The following is a 20,665-nucleotide window of genomic DNA, read 5'->3' as shown; positions in this document are numbered from 1 at the left end:
AAACTTGTTGTTTTAATAAAATCAAACTGTTTATTAAAAACAACCAATTTTTGAGGTGACCCAATCACACCTCATAAAAAAGGATTGGTGGCGACTCCCGTTTCATTTTTCAAAACCCAAGTCGACCCCGTTTTTCATCCAAAAATGGTGTCAACACAAGTGAAAGCCAATTTAGCAAATCACGTGCCAAGGTTTCGTCTTGTGGCCTCCATGATCAATAAATGATCTTTAATATCTCCCTGTAAGCTCTTTGTAGAGCTTGAAATTCTTTGAACTTTGGTTTGTCCCTGCTAAGCCTCAACCCTCGTTTCAGGATGTTGAATTACTTGATGATCCAACAACAACTTATCAGTAATACGATTGGATACGATCCTAACATGTTATTATAATCATAAATTATACTCAAATCTACTTAATATATTATTTGAGCCCAAGAGGCCGAACCATAGAAAATATCATAATTTAAAATTTTCCATATATAATGGTCCAGTATAGACCGGACGGATTTGACAAACATCTTGAGAAACATAGAGAAAAACCTCTTAACTATCTTGTTAAACATCTTTGAGAAACATGGAGAGAAACCGCTCCATTTCAGGCTTCTTCAAGGCCAAGCCAATTTCTATTCCCCTATTCCCATCTCTACTTTCAGCCATGGAAATAGCTTCATTCTTATCAATGGAAACAAGCACCACTTTCCACGGCCTTCCCCATCCAAAATCGGTTTTGTAAAGATCAAATCGTGGCGATCCCGCAACTATAAGTTTTTGCACAGATCCTGGTGGCTCTTTAGCTATTTTGAAAAGGGGTGTCAGCCTATCTTTTGCTCCTTCGAAAACCCCTTTCTCTTTTAATCCCTTCACCATATTGCTTACTTTTACTGCACCAAATGCAAACCCGTTTTCGAAGTCCATGTAACCTCTGGCCTTTGATATATCTGCTAGAATAACATTACAGTTTCCAAAATAGGTTTCTGGGACAGGTGGGTCTAAACGGTGCCTGCAATCAGCTGTGAATCCAAGACACACACTTCTATCACCTGCTCCACCTCTTGCTTTAACAATGGAACTAGCTACATAACCCAGAGTAAGCGCAAAATCTGATAAATGCGGAGTTTTTGAGCTATCAGGTGATTTAGACAGTACCTTTTCCCTCATTTTCTTGAAATCTTCCTGACTAAGTGTAACTGTGGCTCGAACTAGATTAGGAGTTGCTCTTTTGTTTGTTGGAACCTTCAAGCTTTTATTACCACTAGAACATATTAACCGTTGGTTCAAGTATAGAATATCAAGGTCAAGCCCTGTAGGATCCTTGATAATTTCCCTATCAAAAGATGGGATTAGTTCTAGTGGCAACCCAGGGTTTTCTTTATTCCCAGCCTGCATAGGTAAGCCCAGGATTTCATAAACATGGATGTAGTTTTTCCTTCAAGAACTGTATGATGAGCTGTGATTCCAATGGAAAAACCTTGACTAGGAAAAAAGGTTATTTGAATAGCTAGAATTGATGCGGAATCATCTGAGGATCTCAGGTGGGGTATTAAAGGATGTAACTCAACAGCTTCATAGATTCCATTGCTGGAGAGACGGTGAAAGTCTGCATCAGACTCGGCAACTATGACTGAAACTCCATCATCCGGAGCGTACAAAATGAAAGGTCTGGGGGCATCTGATGGCCACTTGAGGCTGCCAGCGAGGGGGAGGTAATGACGCAGCGTTAGAGAAAGAGATTGCTTGAGTTTGGGGAGGATTTCTGAGCTGAAATCTGCAGGGGTTAAGTCGTTAAGGTTGTAAAAAAGGAGTCCCTCAACTGGTGGGTATGTGAACCAGAAACTGTCGAAGAAAGTGAGCGGCAAAGAGAATTCAATGGTAAAGTTCGGTGATTCAAGGGATGGTTTGATTTGAGCAATCTCAAGGATGTTCACAGTACATGAAGATCCCATGGCGGAAACTTTCTCTTCCCCGTTGGATATTTCTGGTCACTCCGGGAACTTAAATAGATACAACATGGAGTAGTGGAATTATATATTTTTTTGTTCAAACTTATCATAATTTAGTATATAATGTATTCACAAATATAATAAAAACATACGATACCAACTATGGAACTGCAGTGTGCAATTTGAGGCTGGCGCATTCTTCTTGGGAAGATATGATTGACTGGGTAAAGAAAGACTTTGGATTGGCCTCGACCATTGTTGGAATATCATGGAATGCATGATGCATATGTTTCTATATGCTACGGCGAGAAAGAAATGGTAGGCTACATGGAAGATCACCTCAGGTTCTTTTTGCTCTTATTAGAAGAATAGTTCAACATAGACTTATTAAATCTCCACTCCACTCTAGGTCATGATTTCAGGTTTTTGCATATGTACTTTTGCAGTTGGCATGTTCTTTCAGATTTGTGGTATTGAAGAAGCTTTCCTTCCTTACACCTAAATTTAAAGGATAAAATAAATGGTTAAGATTTAACCTATAAATTTAACTTAAAAGTATATCATTTTTCCCCTTTATAATTGATACTTAAATTACTTCTTTCTTTGTTTTTTTTAGTAAACAAAACCGCATTAATGCGATACTACTAATTAAGTGATATCAGCCAAACGGTTAACATTTTCCTTAAGTAAATATTCTACCCATATATTTGAATCTTTGTAAAAATTTACCAATATAAACTTAAAGGTTTCATACCTTTGTTAATTCGCCATTAAATCTATTTTAAAAAAATGTTTAACCAACTAATTAGAACCTAAACTATGTTTTTTTGCCAAAATAAATTGTTATTTTTCTCATTTTTTATATCAAAACATTTTTTTAATGATATTTAAACTTTTTTTTCTCAAGTTGATGCCGCTATTAATTCCATCATCATTTAAATTATTAAATTTATTTAAAAAATAAAGGTAACAAAATAAAAATTATGATTTGGTAAAAAAATGTATTTTTACTTTATATATTTTTCTTTCTTCTTCCTCTTATATTGAGCTTTTTTACAAGTGCGAATATTTTGAAATTCATGATTTTGATCAAGGCTTTTATAACTGAATTGATGGTCAAACCAATTAATTCACCGATTTTCAATTTGAACAAACTAAAGTTTCTAAAGTTTTTCAAGAATAAATTTGAAATCTAAACTGATGAAAAATGTTGGGTTTCATTCAAATTTCAACATTTCAAGGAAAATCCACTCTTAGAAGGCCATTGCCAGTATGATTTCGGTAAAAAATCGTTAGAAAAAAATGAAGGAAATAGAGAAAAGAGTGGAATTTTTTGTTTTAAAGATTGGCAAATGTTGTTTTAGGAGAATATTGTGAACAGCGATGAAGAAGTTTTGACCAATGTCATCGTCGCTCCAGATCGATTTACATTCTTCCTAAACAGAACCCTTAATAGTCAATGACAGGGGGATGAGACATTGTTATTGCTTGAAGAAATGTTTGCCATGAGGTGCGGTGGCAGTTGAGTATTGAAATACGACAGTTTTGTGTAAAGGATTTATTTAAAATAATTACACACTTGATACACATTATAACGGAGGAGAAACTAATTTACTCAAAGTTATAAATATTAGTGATTAAATTGATAATTTTTTTATAGTGTCAAAAATAAAAATGTTATAATGTTAAATTGATTAACGAGGTTATTTATAAAAAAATTGATATATATAAATATAAGTTTGATAAATACACATAAATACAGTTAAAAAAAAAAGTCCTCTTGCATGCATTTCCCCTTAAGATTTTGATGATAATCTTTGTCGTGCAGAAAGTCCAAGGTTGATCTACATTAATGTTCTCAGTTGGATGATAAGTATGACTAGCAACTATATACTCAATTCATTTTTACCTGATAATTTGTATTCAGTTTGATTCAGTAACTTATTTATATTTCCTTATCATTTCACCTTTCAATAAATTAAACGTACCGCACTAAAGGTAAACACCCATTTAAAGGGGGCTAAGTAGATTTTGATCCATCTCAACAATAAAGTTAGAAATGGCTTCGATTTTGGAATTAGGAGCTCCAATTTGTACAGTTGCAGAATGTTTTAGATTAAAAAGTGTGAGTTTCAAAATTGCTTTTGAAAAGGTATGATTTAAAGTATGATTTGAAAAAAAAAAATTGTTTATTTTGAACTTAAGTGTACGAATTGACAAAAGTTATTATTTTAATATAATAATAATTTATTATTTTAATAAATCATTTTTATATTTTTCAACTACAATTGCCACATCAGTAAAAATGTTTAAAAAATCATTTTTTTCTAAAAAAATAAAAAAAAATTAAAAGAAATACCTTTTTATTTTTTTTATTAAAATGAACCTTGACTTCTTCATTTCAAAACTTAAATTTTTTAAAAATTAAAATAATATATATCTATAAAAATTATTTTTTTAATTTTATAAATTTATAAAAAAAATTAAAAATAATTTAAAAGTTAAAGTCTATGCCCAAGTTTAATCTAGTTTGGTAAATGTTGCTCATCTAAAAATTAAGGAAATAGTAGTAAAACAAAAACAAAAGCAATCAATTTTAAGTTCATATTTTAGTTTCTGATTAAATGCTAAAGTTACATATTTTATGTAACTAAATTGGTTAATTTATGAGAATGCACCACTAATTTTGCCATATTTATTGAATTTTGTGCAGGAATGTAATTTGGGGCTAAATAGAATAAAAAGGAAACAATTGGGCTGGATTGAAGAAAGAAGTGAAAAAGGAGGGCTTAAGCAGAATTTTTCCAAGATTAATTAGCTGAAATTTTTGACTTAGTGGGAGATTATTTTGGAATTTATTTTATTATGGAATATTTTTCCTTTATTTCCTATGACTAGTTGGCTCCTAATTTAGTAAATCCACTAGTATAAATAGAGCTTTTATTGTTATTTATTCATCAATAAAAGATATTAAGCTTTTATCTGTCAATTCTCTCCTTTCTCACGTAGCCTTTGTTGTTTCTTTAGTTTGTTTTCCTTCAATTTATTAGTTTCAGCAGCCTACCATCCATTTCACATTTATTTTCAACTTTTCACAAATTTATTTATTGTCTTTAGTTTCTTTAACTTTCAATTCCTAAAACTTCCAGCTTGTTACTACTTACCATTTACAACTCCTTTTTCAAATTCCCTTTTTCAACCACCCCACTTTAATATATTTTTTTCCACCCCCCATACTCAGTGACATCACCCATCTTTTCACCCTTTCTACCTTATTTAATTTATCAAATACCAACATGCCCCAAACCTTAGCCAACTAAACCATTTTCAGCTTTAGGCCGAAATTAGTCTCTTCAAAACCCGTGAGTTACGAACCCGAGCCATTTAACTCCTAAAATTCTAGTATTTATTACTTCTCCGGATTAAGAGTATGATTTTGTCAACTCATAAAGTCAGATCAACACTAAGTCAAAAAAGACGTCTTTTGATTTAGTGTGGTTAAACGTACAATTGGAATTCCGAAAGGAACGTTTCTAATCGGTTTTCTATTAACACATTGGCGTGCCAAGTGGAGATTGCTGTTTGGTTCCGTCAAGGGAAGTAGTAACCGGATTTAAATGTCCCACGCGGTTGAGGGCATTGGTTCGAGCTAGGCTCTTCTAGAACGCAAAGTTGCCGAATTTCTAAATCACGAACGTTTCGTGATTGTTCGATCGGTAAGAATTAGTTATTGGACGTTCCATAACTAATTTACACAATGAAGAGTTGGTGTCCGAGGTGTCCTTGGTAGCTATAACTAGCTTATTGGAAAAGAGGAGTTCATCCAATTTCGAGGATCGGTTCAAAGACGAGGAAAATTCGTGCCTAAAGCTGAGCTCATTCTAATTAATTTTTCTTAATATTTATTTCACGGTTTTTATTATTCTGTTTTCAACTTTTACTTTTGACGTTATTTTTCTGTTTATTTCAGGTTTTCAAATTTTTATCCCCCCGAACGTCTTGGGCACGACAGCTGCCCCGACATAAAACTGGTCAAGCGAGCAACAATTTACAGTAAACCAGTCTCTGAGGGATTGATCCTACTCCCTATACTGCATAATTTGCAAACTAAGGCGTATGTTTATATTGGTAGATTCAACACCCATCAGTTTCCTATAATGTAAATGTAATTCTTAGATTTATATTAACTCCCTTATGGTTTAATATTGTAACTTTGTTATACTTATTATCATCAGGACCTATATAGAGGTCCCTTAAAATTTTTCCAATGCCTTTATGAAGTTAATTTTTTAATGTCCTACAATAAATTTTAATTTTATTTATTAAAATATTTTTTTATCTATTCTAAAAAGTACCAATAAAATTAGAACATTGATACATATCTTTTAAAAAATATTTTTTAAATTTTATATAATTTAGAAAAATCATCTTCAATCCACTACACATAATATTTTCTAGGTTGACATTGAAGTTGTACATAGGCTTTAACTTCTAAATGTTTTTTTATTATATATTTTTTAATTTTTTGAACTTTTTGAATTTATTTAATACTTTTATAAAATTTAATAATATTTTTACAAATTTATAAAAAAATTAAAAAATATTTTTTAAAAACAATATTGTTACAAATTTTAAAATATTAAATTTTAAAATGGAAAAATCTAAATTCATTTATCCAGTTCATTCTAGTAAAAAAATAAATATATATTTCTTTTAATTTTTTTTAAAAAATTTGAATTTGTTTTGTTGAGCTGCCAAGTCAACATCTTAACATGAGCACAATAGTAGTGCTTTTAACGATCATGTTGGCGTTGTAACAGTAAAAGACAAAAAAATGTTGGTTAAAAAATTTAATTGATACAATTTAAAATTTTAAAAATTAATTAAATGTATTTCTCACGAAAAGACTTAATTAATTTTTTCACGAAAATTCAGTGATTCTATATCCTTTTACCCTATAAATTATTACCAATCTCATGATGTTCTATATATAATAAATTATAGAAATGTTTTATCTAACATTTAAGCTTATGAAAATCTCATTCTATAGAGCTTTCCTTAGAATTTTCCTCCACCACTAATAAATAGACTAGTTTAAGTTGATTAATTGTATTTAAAATAATTAAACATTAGATAAGTATTAAATATAACAACAAATTTTAATATAATTCAACATATTTAATCTTTAAATATTATGAGATAAATAATGCTTTTATAAAAGAGTAAAAACTAAATTTAAAATCAATTTTTATGAATTTTCAAGGGTCTTCCTTTTACTTATTTTTTTTTCAAATTCACATAAAATCAAATGTGTCATTTAACCGTTAAATTAACGGTTTTAATAACGAAAAGATCTAATTAAAATTTAAGAACTAATTTAAATTGTAAATCATAGTTTAAGGATATTTAGTGAAATTAACTCAAATAAAAAACAAAACCCATCAATTTGGTGATGTACGTGCCTTTTGTTTAACAAAATTACGTTGTACATTGAATATATGACATGAATGAATTGAAATATGTCAATGGGATTTGCATAATATTCAGAAAAACTTTTTTTTAAAGAACCAATGTATAATTGTTTATAAAGGTTAAATTAATAATTTTTCCTTTCAATAATATTATATTCAAGTTTCGAATCTAAATTCTCCCGTAATTATAACAATAAATACATTTTAATCCTTATGGTGCAAAATAAACATTATATACATGTTGTCGAAACCCTTTTTTGAAAACAAAATTTTAGTTGTCGATTTTAAAAAAAACAAAACTGGAGTCGCCACCGACCCTTTATTAAGGTGTGATCGGCCCACCTTAAAAACAATTTTGGTCTGCGAAATTTGAGAAAACAGGTTCGGGAGTCAGTTACGCACGAGGAAGGATTAGCACCCTCGCAACGCCCAAAATTGGTACCAAATTGATTTTAAATGCCTTGGTGTCGAAAATTTGAAAAGACTTTAAAAGGAAACTTTTTATTTCATGAATGGATTAAAATAATAAGACAATTCGTATTTCAAAGAAATAAAACACCACACCCAGTAAGTTAAGGCACAATGTTTTTAAAACCTCAAAATACTCGAATATTGCCTTTTGTTTCTGAAAATTCTTATTTCGAGAAGAAAATGTCATGACCAGTAAGTTAGGACCCAACATTTTGAATTCCCGAGAATAAGCTTTTTATTTAAAATTTGCGAATTCATGGCAAAACAAATACTTGGCTTTCTAAATTCATCGAAAAAAATAACCGCGATCCAGTAAGTTAGGACACAATCTTTCCCGAGAATTCTGAATGTCAAATATTTTGGAATTTATAAAATAGGATGATTTCAATTCTTTGAGAAAACCAAAATAGATATTTTAAAAGAGATGCCCAAAAGGGTTAGGGCATAACATGAAACAAATACTCTAGTTTAAGACAAATATGAATAAATATTTACAAATATATATACAAGTACATATAATACACAAACAAATTCACAAATATACGTACACACATATTTAATGCATACATAGCAGTGCACATAAAAAAGGGAGGTAAAGAAATATATACAATAAGCTCACAATAGTTTCTAAGAATATGCATGCAAGACACGTGTGTGTATATGTGAAAATTGTGAAGATAACAAATATTAAAATATGCATATGTATATAAAAAAATAAAAAATGTATAAGTATATATGTGTATAATATAAAGTATATAAACGTTAAAACAAAAAAAATGTATGTATATGTATATGTTTACAAATACGGCGTATATATACATGCGAAATGTAAAAATTTATAGATGTATACAAAAATTGTAAAAATAAAATATAACTTTGTACATGTATAAAATAAAAAAATAAAGTATATATATTTATAGATTGTAAGTATATATGTGTATATAAAAATATGAAAAACATAATATATATATAAGAATGCGTATGCATTTATAAAATTATACGTATATATTATATATATATAAAAAGAAATGCGTGTGTTAATGTCTAAAAATAGCAAAAATAATGATGGTAGAAACAATATAATAATAAAGATATGATAAAAATATCAACAACATTAAAATAAAAAAAACTAAGATGAAGGATTAAATCAAAAAAAAAATTAAGGGCCGAATTTGAAGTTAAAAAAAAGGCGCAAAGGGACCACATCAAAACGCGCACAACCAAAGGAGGACCCCTCGAGAAATTAATCCACTTTCTCCAATTGTTGCGCAGCAGTAAGGGCCAGATTGAAACATAAATAAAGTATGTGGGTAAAATTAAAAGAAATCTGAAATTCAATTTAAACGCACAGCAAGAATAGGGGGACCAAATGCACAAATAGACTATCTAAGGTCAGAATGCGCAGATTCCCCTTCCCCCCAAACGGCGCCATTTTGCTTATGTCTTAAATTAACCAAAGGAAAAAAATTGAAATCAAATCTGTTCCATTTAAAAAGAAATCAATTGCTGCTAGGGCTTTTCTCCTAACCCTCTTGCGCCGTCGATCATCTATTCCCCCACCAAAACTCCGATTGCGACGGAGATGGTGGTGGCGCGACAGCCTCGACGAAAAGGTGAGCTTTTCTTCCTCCTCTTCTTTTATATTATTTGCAATATAGAACCAAAAAAACATAAAAAGAAAAGGAAAATCTAAAAAAATCTAATAATCACCTTTTAAAGAATGAATAATCGATTTGCTCTCGTATTAGTTTTCTCTGTATTTTCAGTCTCTTCCCTTTTACACTCAAAAAATCCCCTATTTATAGATTTTCGACCGGTTGATATAACCGAAATAAAGAAAAAATAAAATCCAAACAAAATCATTATTTCCTATTATTGTTGCGCTGTTATTTTTGCTATTTCCTTTTTTCTCGTTGTTGTTTAGTTGATGTTTGTTGCTGCAGATGTGTGCGCAACGTGCGCAGGGGAGAGTCATGCTGCGACATTCGCGGCGGCGAGGGTGAGGCTGCTGTTGGGATGTGCGGCTAAGGCTGGAGGCTACTAGGGTTTTTTGTGTGTATGTGTTTTAGGCTAATGGGTTGGGTCTATTAAAAGGTATTGGGCTGAATTTTGGGTTTAGGTTGTAAATGGTAATTGGGCCTGCTGTGTTTTTATTTTGTATGGGCCCGGGCAGAAAGAAATTGGGTATTACACATGTCCACAAGGATAATATTTGATGAATTGTATGCAGCAGCGTGGAACAAAATGGGCGGCAAAGTTGGGGGATTAAGAAACTTGTCAATAATCAATCATAAGTTAATAAATATAATGTACGAACTCCGAGACAGGATTAAGATGGGAAATGTAAATTTAGCGAAAGAGTACAAAAAGCCCATGATCTAATGGCATTAGAGGTGCTCATGGGCCGGGTCGGGTTTGGGCCGGGCCTATGAAAAATTTTAGTCCGGCCTGAAATATGGGTTCAAAATTTTGCCCAAGCCCGGCTCGGGAAAAAAATTATAAACCCAGGCTTGGCCCGGCCCGGCCCGGCCCATTTTTTAATAAATACTAAAAATTTATTTTAAAAATTTTAAAAAGTATTTTAAAAATATTTTAAAATTTAAAAATAATAAAAAAGTATTTTAAAAATATTTTAAAATTAAAAAATTTAAAAAAATAAATATATTTATTATATCGGGCCGGGCCGAGCCTGGACCAAAAAAGTGGTGCTCGAGGCTCGGCCCGTTTTCTAAATGGGCCTTGTTTTTTACCCAAGCCCATATTTCGGGCCTATGTTTTTACCCAAACCCTCCCATATTTCAGGCGGACTGTCGGGCCGGGCTGACCAACCCATGAGCACCTCTAAATGGCATTATCTTTCCGCAATTGGTATTTTTAATTCATATTTATGTCTTCCCTTTCTATGGTTAATGTCAATAAAATATTTATTAACATTCAATACCCTATGATCTATAAATCCCATCTACTAACCATAGAACCTACATACATCAATGCAACTTCCAATTACAAAATTGGGTTGACCCCAATGGAAACAACTTTACCATAAAAATATAAACTCCAACCATCCATACAAAATATTATTTTAATTAAATATGCTTTTTCTATTAAATGTAGCATCACAACATATGATTCTATTTTTCAATAAATTCTAGAAAAAAAATCATTTTTTATTCTTTTTTCAAATTTTTAATTATTTATTTTTAATTGATTTAATTAAATTTAAGTTAATTTTAAAAGAGTATTAAATATGGATAAATGTACAATAATAATCTTATATCTTCAAAAAATAGTAAATTAATATTTTTTTATTGGTGCCTAAAATTTAAAATTTTTAAGAGGATCGTCATATAAGTTAGGCATAATAACATATTTAGCACTCTAACTTTACGAAAATATTACTTTAGCCCTCTATTTAAATTTTTTTAATCTTTTTTCGCCCTTAAACTTGTCTTGTTTGTAAAATCATTCTAAAATGAATGAAAAAGATGATGTTTGTTATTAAAATTTTAAAATTAAAAAATTTAAAATGATTTAAAATATTTTTAAAAAATTAATCAGTTGCTAACGCAGCATACGCGTGGCACTCCACATGTATGTCACATTAGCAAAGTTAACAAACGTTAATTTTTTATCCATTTTGAGGTGATTTGACAAACAAAACAAATTTAATGACTAAAAGAGACGAAAAATTAAATAAAATTATAAAATAGAGGAGAAAAAATCATTATGCCTATAAGTATTCGCATGATTTTATATCGATTTTTACATATTATTTACGTTATTTTTGTGCTGTGTAATATTTTAATTATGTTATATCATATCTTGCACACCTATCTTAAAAATGAAATCATTTTTCGGGCTCCTTGAGTTATTTTACATTTTTCTGAATTATTATAATTGAATATTGTATAAAATACAAAAGCCGTAAGGGTGTAAAAATCCCTCAAACTTTAAAAAAAAAACAATTAAGCCCTTTTTTTGCACTTAATTGAGCATTTGAACTTTTAAAATGCATCAAAAAGGCCCTCAAACTTCTTCAAAAAAGCAATTAAGCCCCTACTTTTTTTCTCACTCAATTGGATACTTGAACTTTCAAAATGTATCAAAAAGACCCTCAAAAATTTTCAAAAAAGCAATTAAGCCCCTGCTCTTATTAAAAATTAGAAAAAAAATAAATTTTAGAAAAATTATTAAATTTTATTAAAAAATTTAAATTCATTAAAAAGTAGATTTTTTTAAATCGTAAAAAATAAAAAAAAATTGTAAACTTTTATAAAAATCATAAAAAACTAATGACCCCTAGTTTTTTTTTATTATAATCATCATGTGTCGCAACACAGCGTGACATGTGGCAAAAAATGATAAAAATAAAATTCAATAAAAGTTATAGAAAAATTATAAAATATTTCTTTTGGTACAATAATTTTTATAATTTTTTTTACGAAATTTATATTTCTTTACATTTTGTATAATTTTCTTACGAATTTATAAAATTTTATAATTTTCATATTTCTATATATTTCTATATATTTTTATGATTTTTATAAAATTTTATAAAATTTTATATTTTTTACGATTTTTATAATTTTTTCTAATTTTAATATTTGAATTTTTTATTAAAATTTAATAATATTTATAGTTTTATTGATTTTAGTTTTTTTTCTAATTTTTAATAAAAGTAGGAGCTTAATTTTTTTTTGAAAAACTTTGATGGTCTTTTTAATGTATTTTAAAATTTTAAATATCCAATTGAGTGCAAAAAAAGAATAGTAGCTTAATTTTTTTTTCTGAAGATTTGAGAGTTTTTTTAATATATTTTAAAATTTTAAGTACCCAAATAAGTAAAAAAAATAAAGGATTTTTTCACCTTAAGCAAAATATAAATAATAGTAATAAATCTAGTTGCTGACCGTATCTTCCTTGACCTTATTATCTTGGTCACTTCTCGTCCGCTCCACCTCGCTTTGCCACATTAAGGTGGGTTTGGATGGGCGATTGGGTGCGGTGCGTTTAACTTACTTTGGGTCTCATGCTACAGTATCTAATCTCACCGCCACCGCTGTTTTTACACTAATCGTAAATAAACGCACCGCCCATCCAAACTCACCCTAATTAGTTTTACACTTGTATTAAATATGTAAATTCAATATTAATTTTAACTAAAATCAATTTTTAGTATAAATTTAACAAACTAAATGTTTTAAATTTTATTATTGCAAATACAGTACCTTCATAAATATAATATAAGTATGGAAACAATTACAACAACAAAAATTAAAACATGTGAAGTATAACAGTAAAGAAATCAATTTTATTAATTATTAATTCAAAACTTAAATATATTATATAACATAAATGACTTGAAAAATGTATTTATATGGACTGTCATAATTCATAGACAGGCAGAACTCGATTAATTAGAAGAGGTTGAGGAACATAAATGTGGAATGGAATGAAGAGACTTGTGCTTTGTTTTTTTGTTGTTGGAAGGATGAAGAGGTTTGTAGTTGAGCCGCCAGAACTACCACAAGAGATATCCACCAGATCAACGTGAAGAAATAATGGATTGACCTGACCTGTGCCATGGCTAGTCCATGACCAACACTTTTGAGAAACAGAGAAAAGGCTCTAGTTTATTTCTCCCACCTTGATTATCTTGTTAAACAACGTCTTTGAGAAACACGTTGAGAAGCCTCTCCATTTCAGGCTTCTTCAAGGCCAACCCAACCTCTATTCCCCTCTTCTCATCTCTGCTTTCTGCCATGGAAATAGCTTCATTCTTATCGATGGAAACAACCACCACTTTCCACGCCCTTCCCCATCCAAAATCGGTTTCATAAAGATCAAATCGAGGCGATCCAGCAACTGTTATTGCTTGTACACTTCCTGCTGCCTCTTTAGCCATTTCGAAAAAGGGTGTCAGCCTATCTTTTGCTCCTTCGAAAACCCCTTTCTCTTTTAATCCCTTCACCATATTGCTTACTTTTTCTGCACCAAATGCAAACCCATGTTCAAAGTCCATGTAGCCTCTAGCCTTTGATATATCTGATAGAACAACATTACAGTTTCCAAAATAGGTTTCTGAGATAGGTGGGTCCAAACGGGACCTGCAATCAGCTGTAAATGCAAGACACACGCTTATATCACCTGCTCCACCTCTTGCTTTGACTAGGCAACTACTTACATAACCAAGCGTAAGCGCAAAAGTTGATAAATGAAGTGTTTTTGAGGTATCAGGTGATTTAGAGAATACCTTTTCCCTCATTTTCTTGAAATCTTCCGGAGTAATCGTAACTGTGGCTCGAACTAGATTAGGAGCTGCTCCTATGTCTGTTGAAACCTTCAAGCTTTTATTACTAATAGTATATGTTAGCCACTGATTCAAATACAGCACATCAAGGTCAAACCCTGTGGGATCTCTGATAACGTCCCTATCGAAAACTGGGGTTAGTTCTGGTGGCAACTGATGAGAGTTCTGTATGTTCCTTTGCTTGCAAAGGTACGCCCAGGATTTCATGAACATGGTTGTAGTTTTACCATCAAGAACCGTATGGTGAGCTGTGATTCCAATAGAAAACCCTTTACCAGGAAAAAGGGTTATTTGAAGAGCTAGAATTGATGCTGAATCATCTGAGGATTTCAGGTGGGGTATCAAAGGATGTAACTCAACAGCTTCATAGATTCCATTGCCGGTGAGACGGTGGAAGTCTGCATTAGACTCGGCAACCGTGAGAGAAACTCCATTGTTTGGGGTGTAGGAAATGAAGGGTTTGGGGGCATGTGACGGCCACTTGAGGCTTCCAGCGATGGGGAGGTAATGATGGAGCGTTAGAGAAAGAGAGTGCTTGAGTTTGGGGAGGATTTCGGAGCTGAAATCTGCAGGGGTTAAGTCGTTAAGGTTGTAAAAGAAGAGCCGCTCAACCGGTGGGATCTGGAACCAGAAAGTGTCGAACAAAGTGAGCGGCAAAGTGGATTCAGAGGCAAAGTTGGGGGATTCAGGGGATGGTTTGATTTCAGTAATCTCAAGGATTTTCACAATACAAGAAGAGGCCATGGCAGATAATTTTCTCTTCTTTGTTTGGTTAGTCTCCCAACTTAGTTAAGAGATATGGCGGAGTGGAATTATATTTATTATTCAAACTTGTCAATAATCAATCATAATTTAATATATTCATGATTTACTAAATATGATGTTCCAACTCCAAGACATGATTAAGAAACGTAATTAAATTGGAAATTTTTATTTAGCGAAAGAGTACAAAAAGTTCAAAAAACAAAAAGAAAACACGCATTATTTTCTACAGTGTCGGCTCTAAACATATTTTTAAATTTATTTATTTTTTTTACTAATATTTCACAATTTTATTTATGTTTATTTTTAATTATAAATTTATGAGTTTGTGTTGTGTTTGCAACTTGTCGACTAATGATATAATTTTTCACACGTATTTAGGCGTGTTGGTAGGTAATAATATTTTATTATATAAAAAAAAGTTGTTAAGTACATTATAATTATTGATGCTTCATAGATTTAACACTTTTTGGTAAAACAATTACATCATATTCATTTTATCAATTGTTCCCCTAGCTTTATCTTGAATGAGAATTTTTGAGGCAGACATTCGTCATAAACTTGGAGACATGTCCTCTCTTCCGAGTTCAATTTAGCTATACAGTCCGCAACATAATTGTCTTCTCTTGGAACATGTCGAATTAGCCAACGCCCTTCCATGTTCATTATCTTTTGGATTCTTCTAAGAAATTGTAATGTCTGAGTCTCCTAATAATTTATACTATAAAGTTTGGGCTACTTCCAAATTATCAGTGTGAATCACAATTCTATTAAAACCATTACTAAGCGACGTAATCATGCCATCCAAAATACCCCAAAGTTCAACCTCAAAGATGTTGCATTTTTCGAGAAAACAATTAAAGCCGAAAATCCAATTCCTATTCTAATCTAGCAACACTCCACCAATAGATGCTGCTCCAGATCCTCGATCAACTGCTCCATCAGTGAACAAGTGTATTCAATTCTCTAACAATGTGCTAAAAGGATTAGAGATATGGACATTTGACTTATCCCCCATAATGATTCCGCTCATACTATTATGCCCATGAATAGGAAATATTAACAATCTCAAGGATTCTCCAAGAGATAGTTAGGAAAATAAAAAAGTCCCTATACGTAAAGTTAGAACTTTATATAAAGTTACTTATAATTATGAAATGGTATCTTACGAAAAGATACATTTATTTAATATCTATATAAAAAGCTTTTCTATTAATCATTTTTAGTGTGTTTGCTTGGAGTGTTGATGACTTTGTTTTATGTTGGAGACATTTTAAAGCCTTAAGAAAAGTGTTTTATATGCCTTAAAGCCATCATATTTTACTAATATTGTCATTTATTTTTCTTGTTTCGATTTTTTATTTATTTTACTAACAATCTTAAGGCTTTAAAATGCATTTCATGTGAAGTGATAATTATTTTGTAAATACAAAGTGTAAATTTACAAAATAATTATTTTACTCGAGGCTCGGCCCGTTTAAAAAATGAGTATTATTTTTTTGTCTAAACTCATTTTTCGAGCCTATATTTTTTGTCAAACTATCACACTTTTAAAGTAGGTCTTCGGGCCTAGACAGGTGATTCAACCCATGATCAGGTCTAGTTGCAACCTATATCAATATAAGCGTTAGTGTCGTTATATAAGCAGAGGTGGAGTCTCTTTTTTAGGCCCCAATAAAATAGTATGACATCATCATTTTTTAAAGACATACAAATATTATTTACACTCAAACATATTTAATAAAATCCTCTCTAATTTTATTTAACCTTAACATAATTATTTAAAAAACAAATAATTAAAATTTAAAAAAGAAAGAAATAAAAAATTTTAAATTTGCCTAAACTTTTTCTCAGAAACATTATAAGCAGCAACATTTAAATTTTCAGTCTAGGACTTTATGTCTTCCCTTTCCATGGTTAATGTCAATAAAGTATTTATTAACATTCAATACCCTATGATCTATAAATCCCATCTACTAACCATAGAACCTACATACATCAATGCAACTTCCAATGTTGGCAAATTACAAAATTGGATTGTACACCAATGGAAATCTAATGACCCAAAATTCACAAGCATTGGAAAAGCACATTATCGGGCTTCCGCCTTAGTAAACTGAGTCATAAAAAAAAATTATTTGAAGTAATTATGAGTTTAACTGAGTGCTTAATTAGGTATTAATTGGGTGAATTTAGTTTATTTAAGAGGAATTAGAAAAAATGACTAAATTGAATTAGGGGTAAAAGTTGAATTATAGATTAATAGAAAATAAAAAGGATTAAAATGGAAATTAAGCCACTAACAATAAATGAGACGGCATAAGTGATAAAAATCTTAAATTTTTATGTTTTAAATATATTAATATATTATTTTATTATATATTATATTATATTATATTAATTATATTATATTATATTATTATATATTATTATATATTAAATAAACTGAATAGATGACAAATGTATGGTAAAGCTTAAAGACAAGTGTAATAGTAATAATTATATACGTACACTTGTAATAAAAATAAATATATGCTTAAATAATAAGTAAAAAAATTATAATAATATATTATTAATATTATTAGTTAAAATAAAAGAAATAAAGTAAAGTAAGTAAAACAAAAGAAAAAGAAACAAAAGAAGAACAGAGAAAGAGACTAGAAGAAGAAGGGGAAGAAAAGAAAAGGAGAAAATTGAGATTTTAAAGCTTCAAGTTTAATTGGTAAGCTAAATTTAGCCATTTTCTCTTAATTTTGATGTTTTAGAAGCTTTAAAATAAAGTTTTGTTGAAATTAAGTGGAGGTTATGGAAGTTCATAGGTTTTTGAACATGATTCATTTTGAACAAGTTGTTAAATTAGGGGTTTAGTTGATAGAATTTCTAGTTAGAATAGATAAAAAGATTGAATTGTAAACTAAGTTATAAGTTTTACATAGTTAGGATTAAGTTATAAAAAGCCTTCAATTAGGGTTTAATTATGAATATTGAATAGTTGAGTTAAATGTGGTAAAAAAATTAAGTAGAAAAGAAGTATGAATTAAACTAGAAAAGTAAGTAAGCTTAGTTAGAATTAAATTGGGAATAAGTAGGAATTGAATAAATTTTAATTATTATTTTTTTATAATTTAATGCTGTAATTAATAGTGAAAATAATTATTATTTTCGTAGCTAACAAGGAAAATGAGGCATCAGCATCCAAATGAAAAGAAAATATCGTTGAGGAGTAAACGCGTATTTCGGGTTTGTTTTACTATAACTTAAACTATTTACTAAATGCTATATTGAAATTGTAATCATGGGACATTTAAAGTAAGGTAAGTAATAGTATTTGAAATTAAGTAAGAATATGTGTGAATATTGAATTATATGTGAATTGAAACAATAGATGTTTTGAATTGTTTGAATATTTGAAATTGTTGTGGAAATGAATTCAAAATTAGAAAAGTAAAATAATATCCTATTAACTTATCGGACTAGATTGGATACAAATGGCATGTCATAGGAGTTGTGATGTGATGAGGAGATTTGTAGTTCGGCCGAGAAGATGATTCTGTCATTATATGCTTCGGTTTATCCGAAAAGGCATCTAATGCCTTATTAGTGTGTTTGGGAGTATATGATATATTGGTGTGTTAAGGAGGATTTATATTATTCCAGGTGTGTTTGGGTGGAATCCACGTATCTGTCAGAGTCCGAGCCTTGTTAATAGGGTAAATAATTGAAATGAAAATTTGAAAATGAGATTGATTGATTTGGCACTATTGAAAGGTACGAGAAAGAATGTATGAGTTAAATTAAGAATTGAATTAGTAGGTAAAAAAATAAATAAATATGAATTTAAGATTTATAAAGTGATATATAAATATGTATATTTAGTTTAAGTGATTTATAAAGATTATGGTCGATGTTTGAAATTTTATTATTATTAAATAGTTTAATTTATAGTAATACCAATGAGTATGAAATACTCAGTGTACAGTCGTTTCCGTGCGCAGGTCATTAGAGTTCAAAGTCCAGTTCAGCATCCAGAAAGATCTCGACTCCAACAAGAAAATTTTGGTGATGTATTTCTTCCTTTTGTTTAAGTGGCATGTACTAGGTGATTGTACACGAGTCGTATATATAAATGTAAATATAAATGTTAAATGATCTTGGTTGTAAGTAAATGGTTACAATCTTTTTTGATGATAAATATATTTTAAAGTTATAAATTAGTAAACTTAGTATTAAATCTTGAAATGGAATGAGAGATATGAATTAGTTAGTTTTTTTTTTGTATTAACTTAAACCTTTATAATTAAAGTAGTAAATCAATTTATTTAGCATGATTTAGTAGTGTTCTAAGGAATAAAATCTTTGATTGAAACATTGGTACTGGTTATTTTTGGTTTTTAATTTGAAGGGGGTTTTATGTAAAAATAAGCAGAAATGCTATCGAAATTTTTCAAAAATTATAAAAAAAAAAATTTAGAATATTCGAACAAGTTCCGTTTTTTTTATATATGTTTTGGCCTTTTGAGAGTCCATTATATGGATTTTGTTATTAAATTATACTATGAATGTTATTTTAATTGTGAATTATTCGTAAGTTGTCTGATAAGTCTAGTAATACCTCGTAACCCTGTTTCGAACGACGGTTTGGGGTTAGGAAGTGTTACAGAAAACAATTTTACCAAAAAATTATAATAGAAAATATGATTTTAATTAAATATGCCCTTACTATTAAATGTGAATCAATATTTCATTCAAAATTACAACAATGAAAGGGAAAGCATCACAACATATGCTTTTATTTTTCAATAAATTCTAGAAAAAAATAATCATTTTTTTGTATTTTGTTTTTCAAATTTTTAATTATTTATTTTTAATTGATTTAATTAAATTTAAGTTAATTTTAAAAGAGTATTAAATGTGGATAAATGTATAATAATTTTATGTCTTTAAAAAATAAAAAATTAATATTTTTATTGGTGCTTAAAATTTAAAGTTTTTAAAAGGAGGCATAATAACATATTTGGCCCTCTAACTTTACGAAAATATCATTCTAGCCCTTTATTTAATTATTTTTTTAATATCTTTTTTAGCTTTTAAACTTGTATTATTTGTCAAATCATTCTAAAGTTATTCTTTGTTATTAAATTTTTAAAAAATTTAAAAAAAATTAAAATATTTTTAAAACATTAATCAATTGCTAACGTGACATAGGCGTGGCAATTCACATGTATGTCAAATTAACAAAATTAACAAACGTTAAATCTTTTTTCATCTATTTTAAGATGATTTAACAAGTAATACAAATTCAAGAACTAAAAAATATGATAAATTAAATAAAAGACTAAAATAGAGAAAAAAATCCAATAAGTGTTGGCATGATTTTATAACGATTTTTACATAATATTTATATTATTTTAATTATGTAATATCATATATTGCAGCAAAACCATTTTTGGGGTTATTCTATATTTTTCTGAATTATTATAATTGAATATTGCATAAAATAATAAATCTAGTTGCTGACCGCATCTGATTTGATGGGGATTCTAAGCATCACTTCCTGGATCTTATTATCTTCGTCATTTCTTGTCTTTGCCAATTAATTAGTTTTACACTTCCATCTCCTTGTATATTAAATATGTAAATTCAATTTTTAGTAAATTTAATAAGCTAAATGTTTTAGATTTTATTACGTTCAATAATTTTTCATGAAAATAA

At 29.5% G+C, this 20,665-nt stretch overlaps 1 protein-coding gene, 1 long non-coding RNA gene and 1 pseudogene across 2 annotated transcripts; 1 reads left to right on the top strand and 2 right to left on the bottom strand.

Annotated features, from left to right (window-relative positions):
* Window positions 1-538: 538 nt before the first annotated feature.
* Window positions 539-2,380, bottom strand: LOC107923731 (malonyl-CoA:anthocyanidin 5-O-glucoside-6''-O-malonyltransferase-like; annotated as a pseudogene).
* A 6,579-nt stretch (window positions 2,381-8,959) lies between these two features.
* LOC107923051 (uncharacterized) lies at window positions 8,960-10,216 on the top strand. Its single transcript, XR_001691502.2, has 2 exons — window positions 8,960-9,494; window positions 9,825-10,216. It is a non-coding gene; the product is annotated as an uncharacterized lncRNA (long non-coding RNA).
* Window positions 10,217-13,180: 2,964 nt separating this feature from the next.
* On the bottom strand, window positions 13,181-15,184 carry LOC121223683 (phenolic glucoside malonyltransferase 1). Its single transcript, XM_041105759.1, has one exon. The coding sequence runs from the start codon at window positions 14,933-14,935 to the stop codon at window positions 13,541-13,543; it is 1,395 nt and encodes a 464-aa protein (XP_040961693.1). The 5' UTR covers window positions 14,936-15,184; the 3' UTR covers window positions 13,181-13,540.
* Window positions 15,185-20,665: the final 5,481 nt, after the last annotated feature.

This window comes from Gossypium hirsutum, chromosome D11, assembly GCF_007990345.1.
Source record: "Gossypium hirsutum isolate 1008001.06 chromosome D11, Gossypium_hirsutum_v2.1, whole genome shotgun sequence".
Lineage (NCBI taxonomy): Eukaryota > Viridiplantae > Streptophyta > Magnoliopsida > Malvales > Malvaceae > Gossypium > Gossypium hirsutum.
This window is presented reverse-complemented; position numbering and strand designations above follow the sequence as displayed.

Excerpts from the sequence above, each read along its gene's own strand:
- LOC121223683 (XM_041105759.1), bottom strand. The coding sequence starts at position 14,935 with ATGGCCTCTTCTTGTATTGTGAAAATCCTTGAGATTACTGAAATCAAA.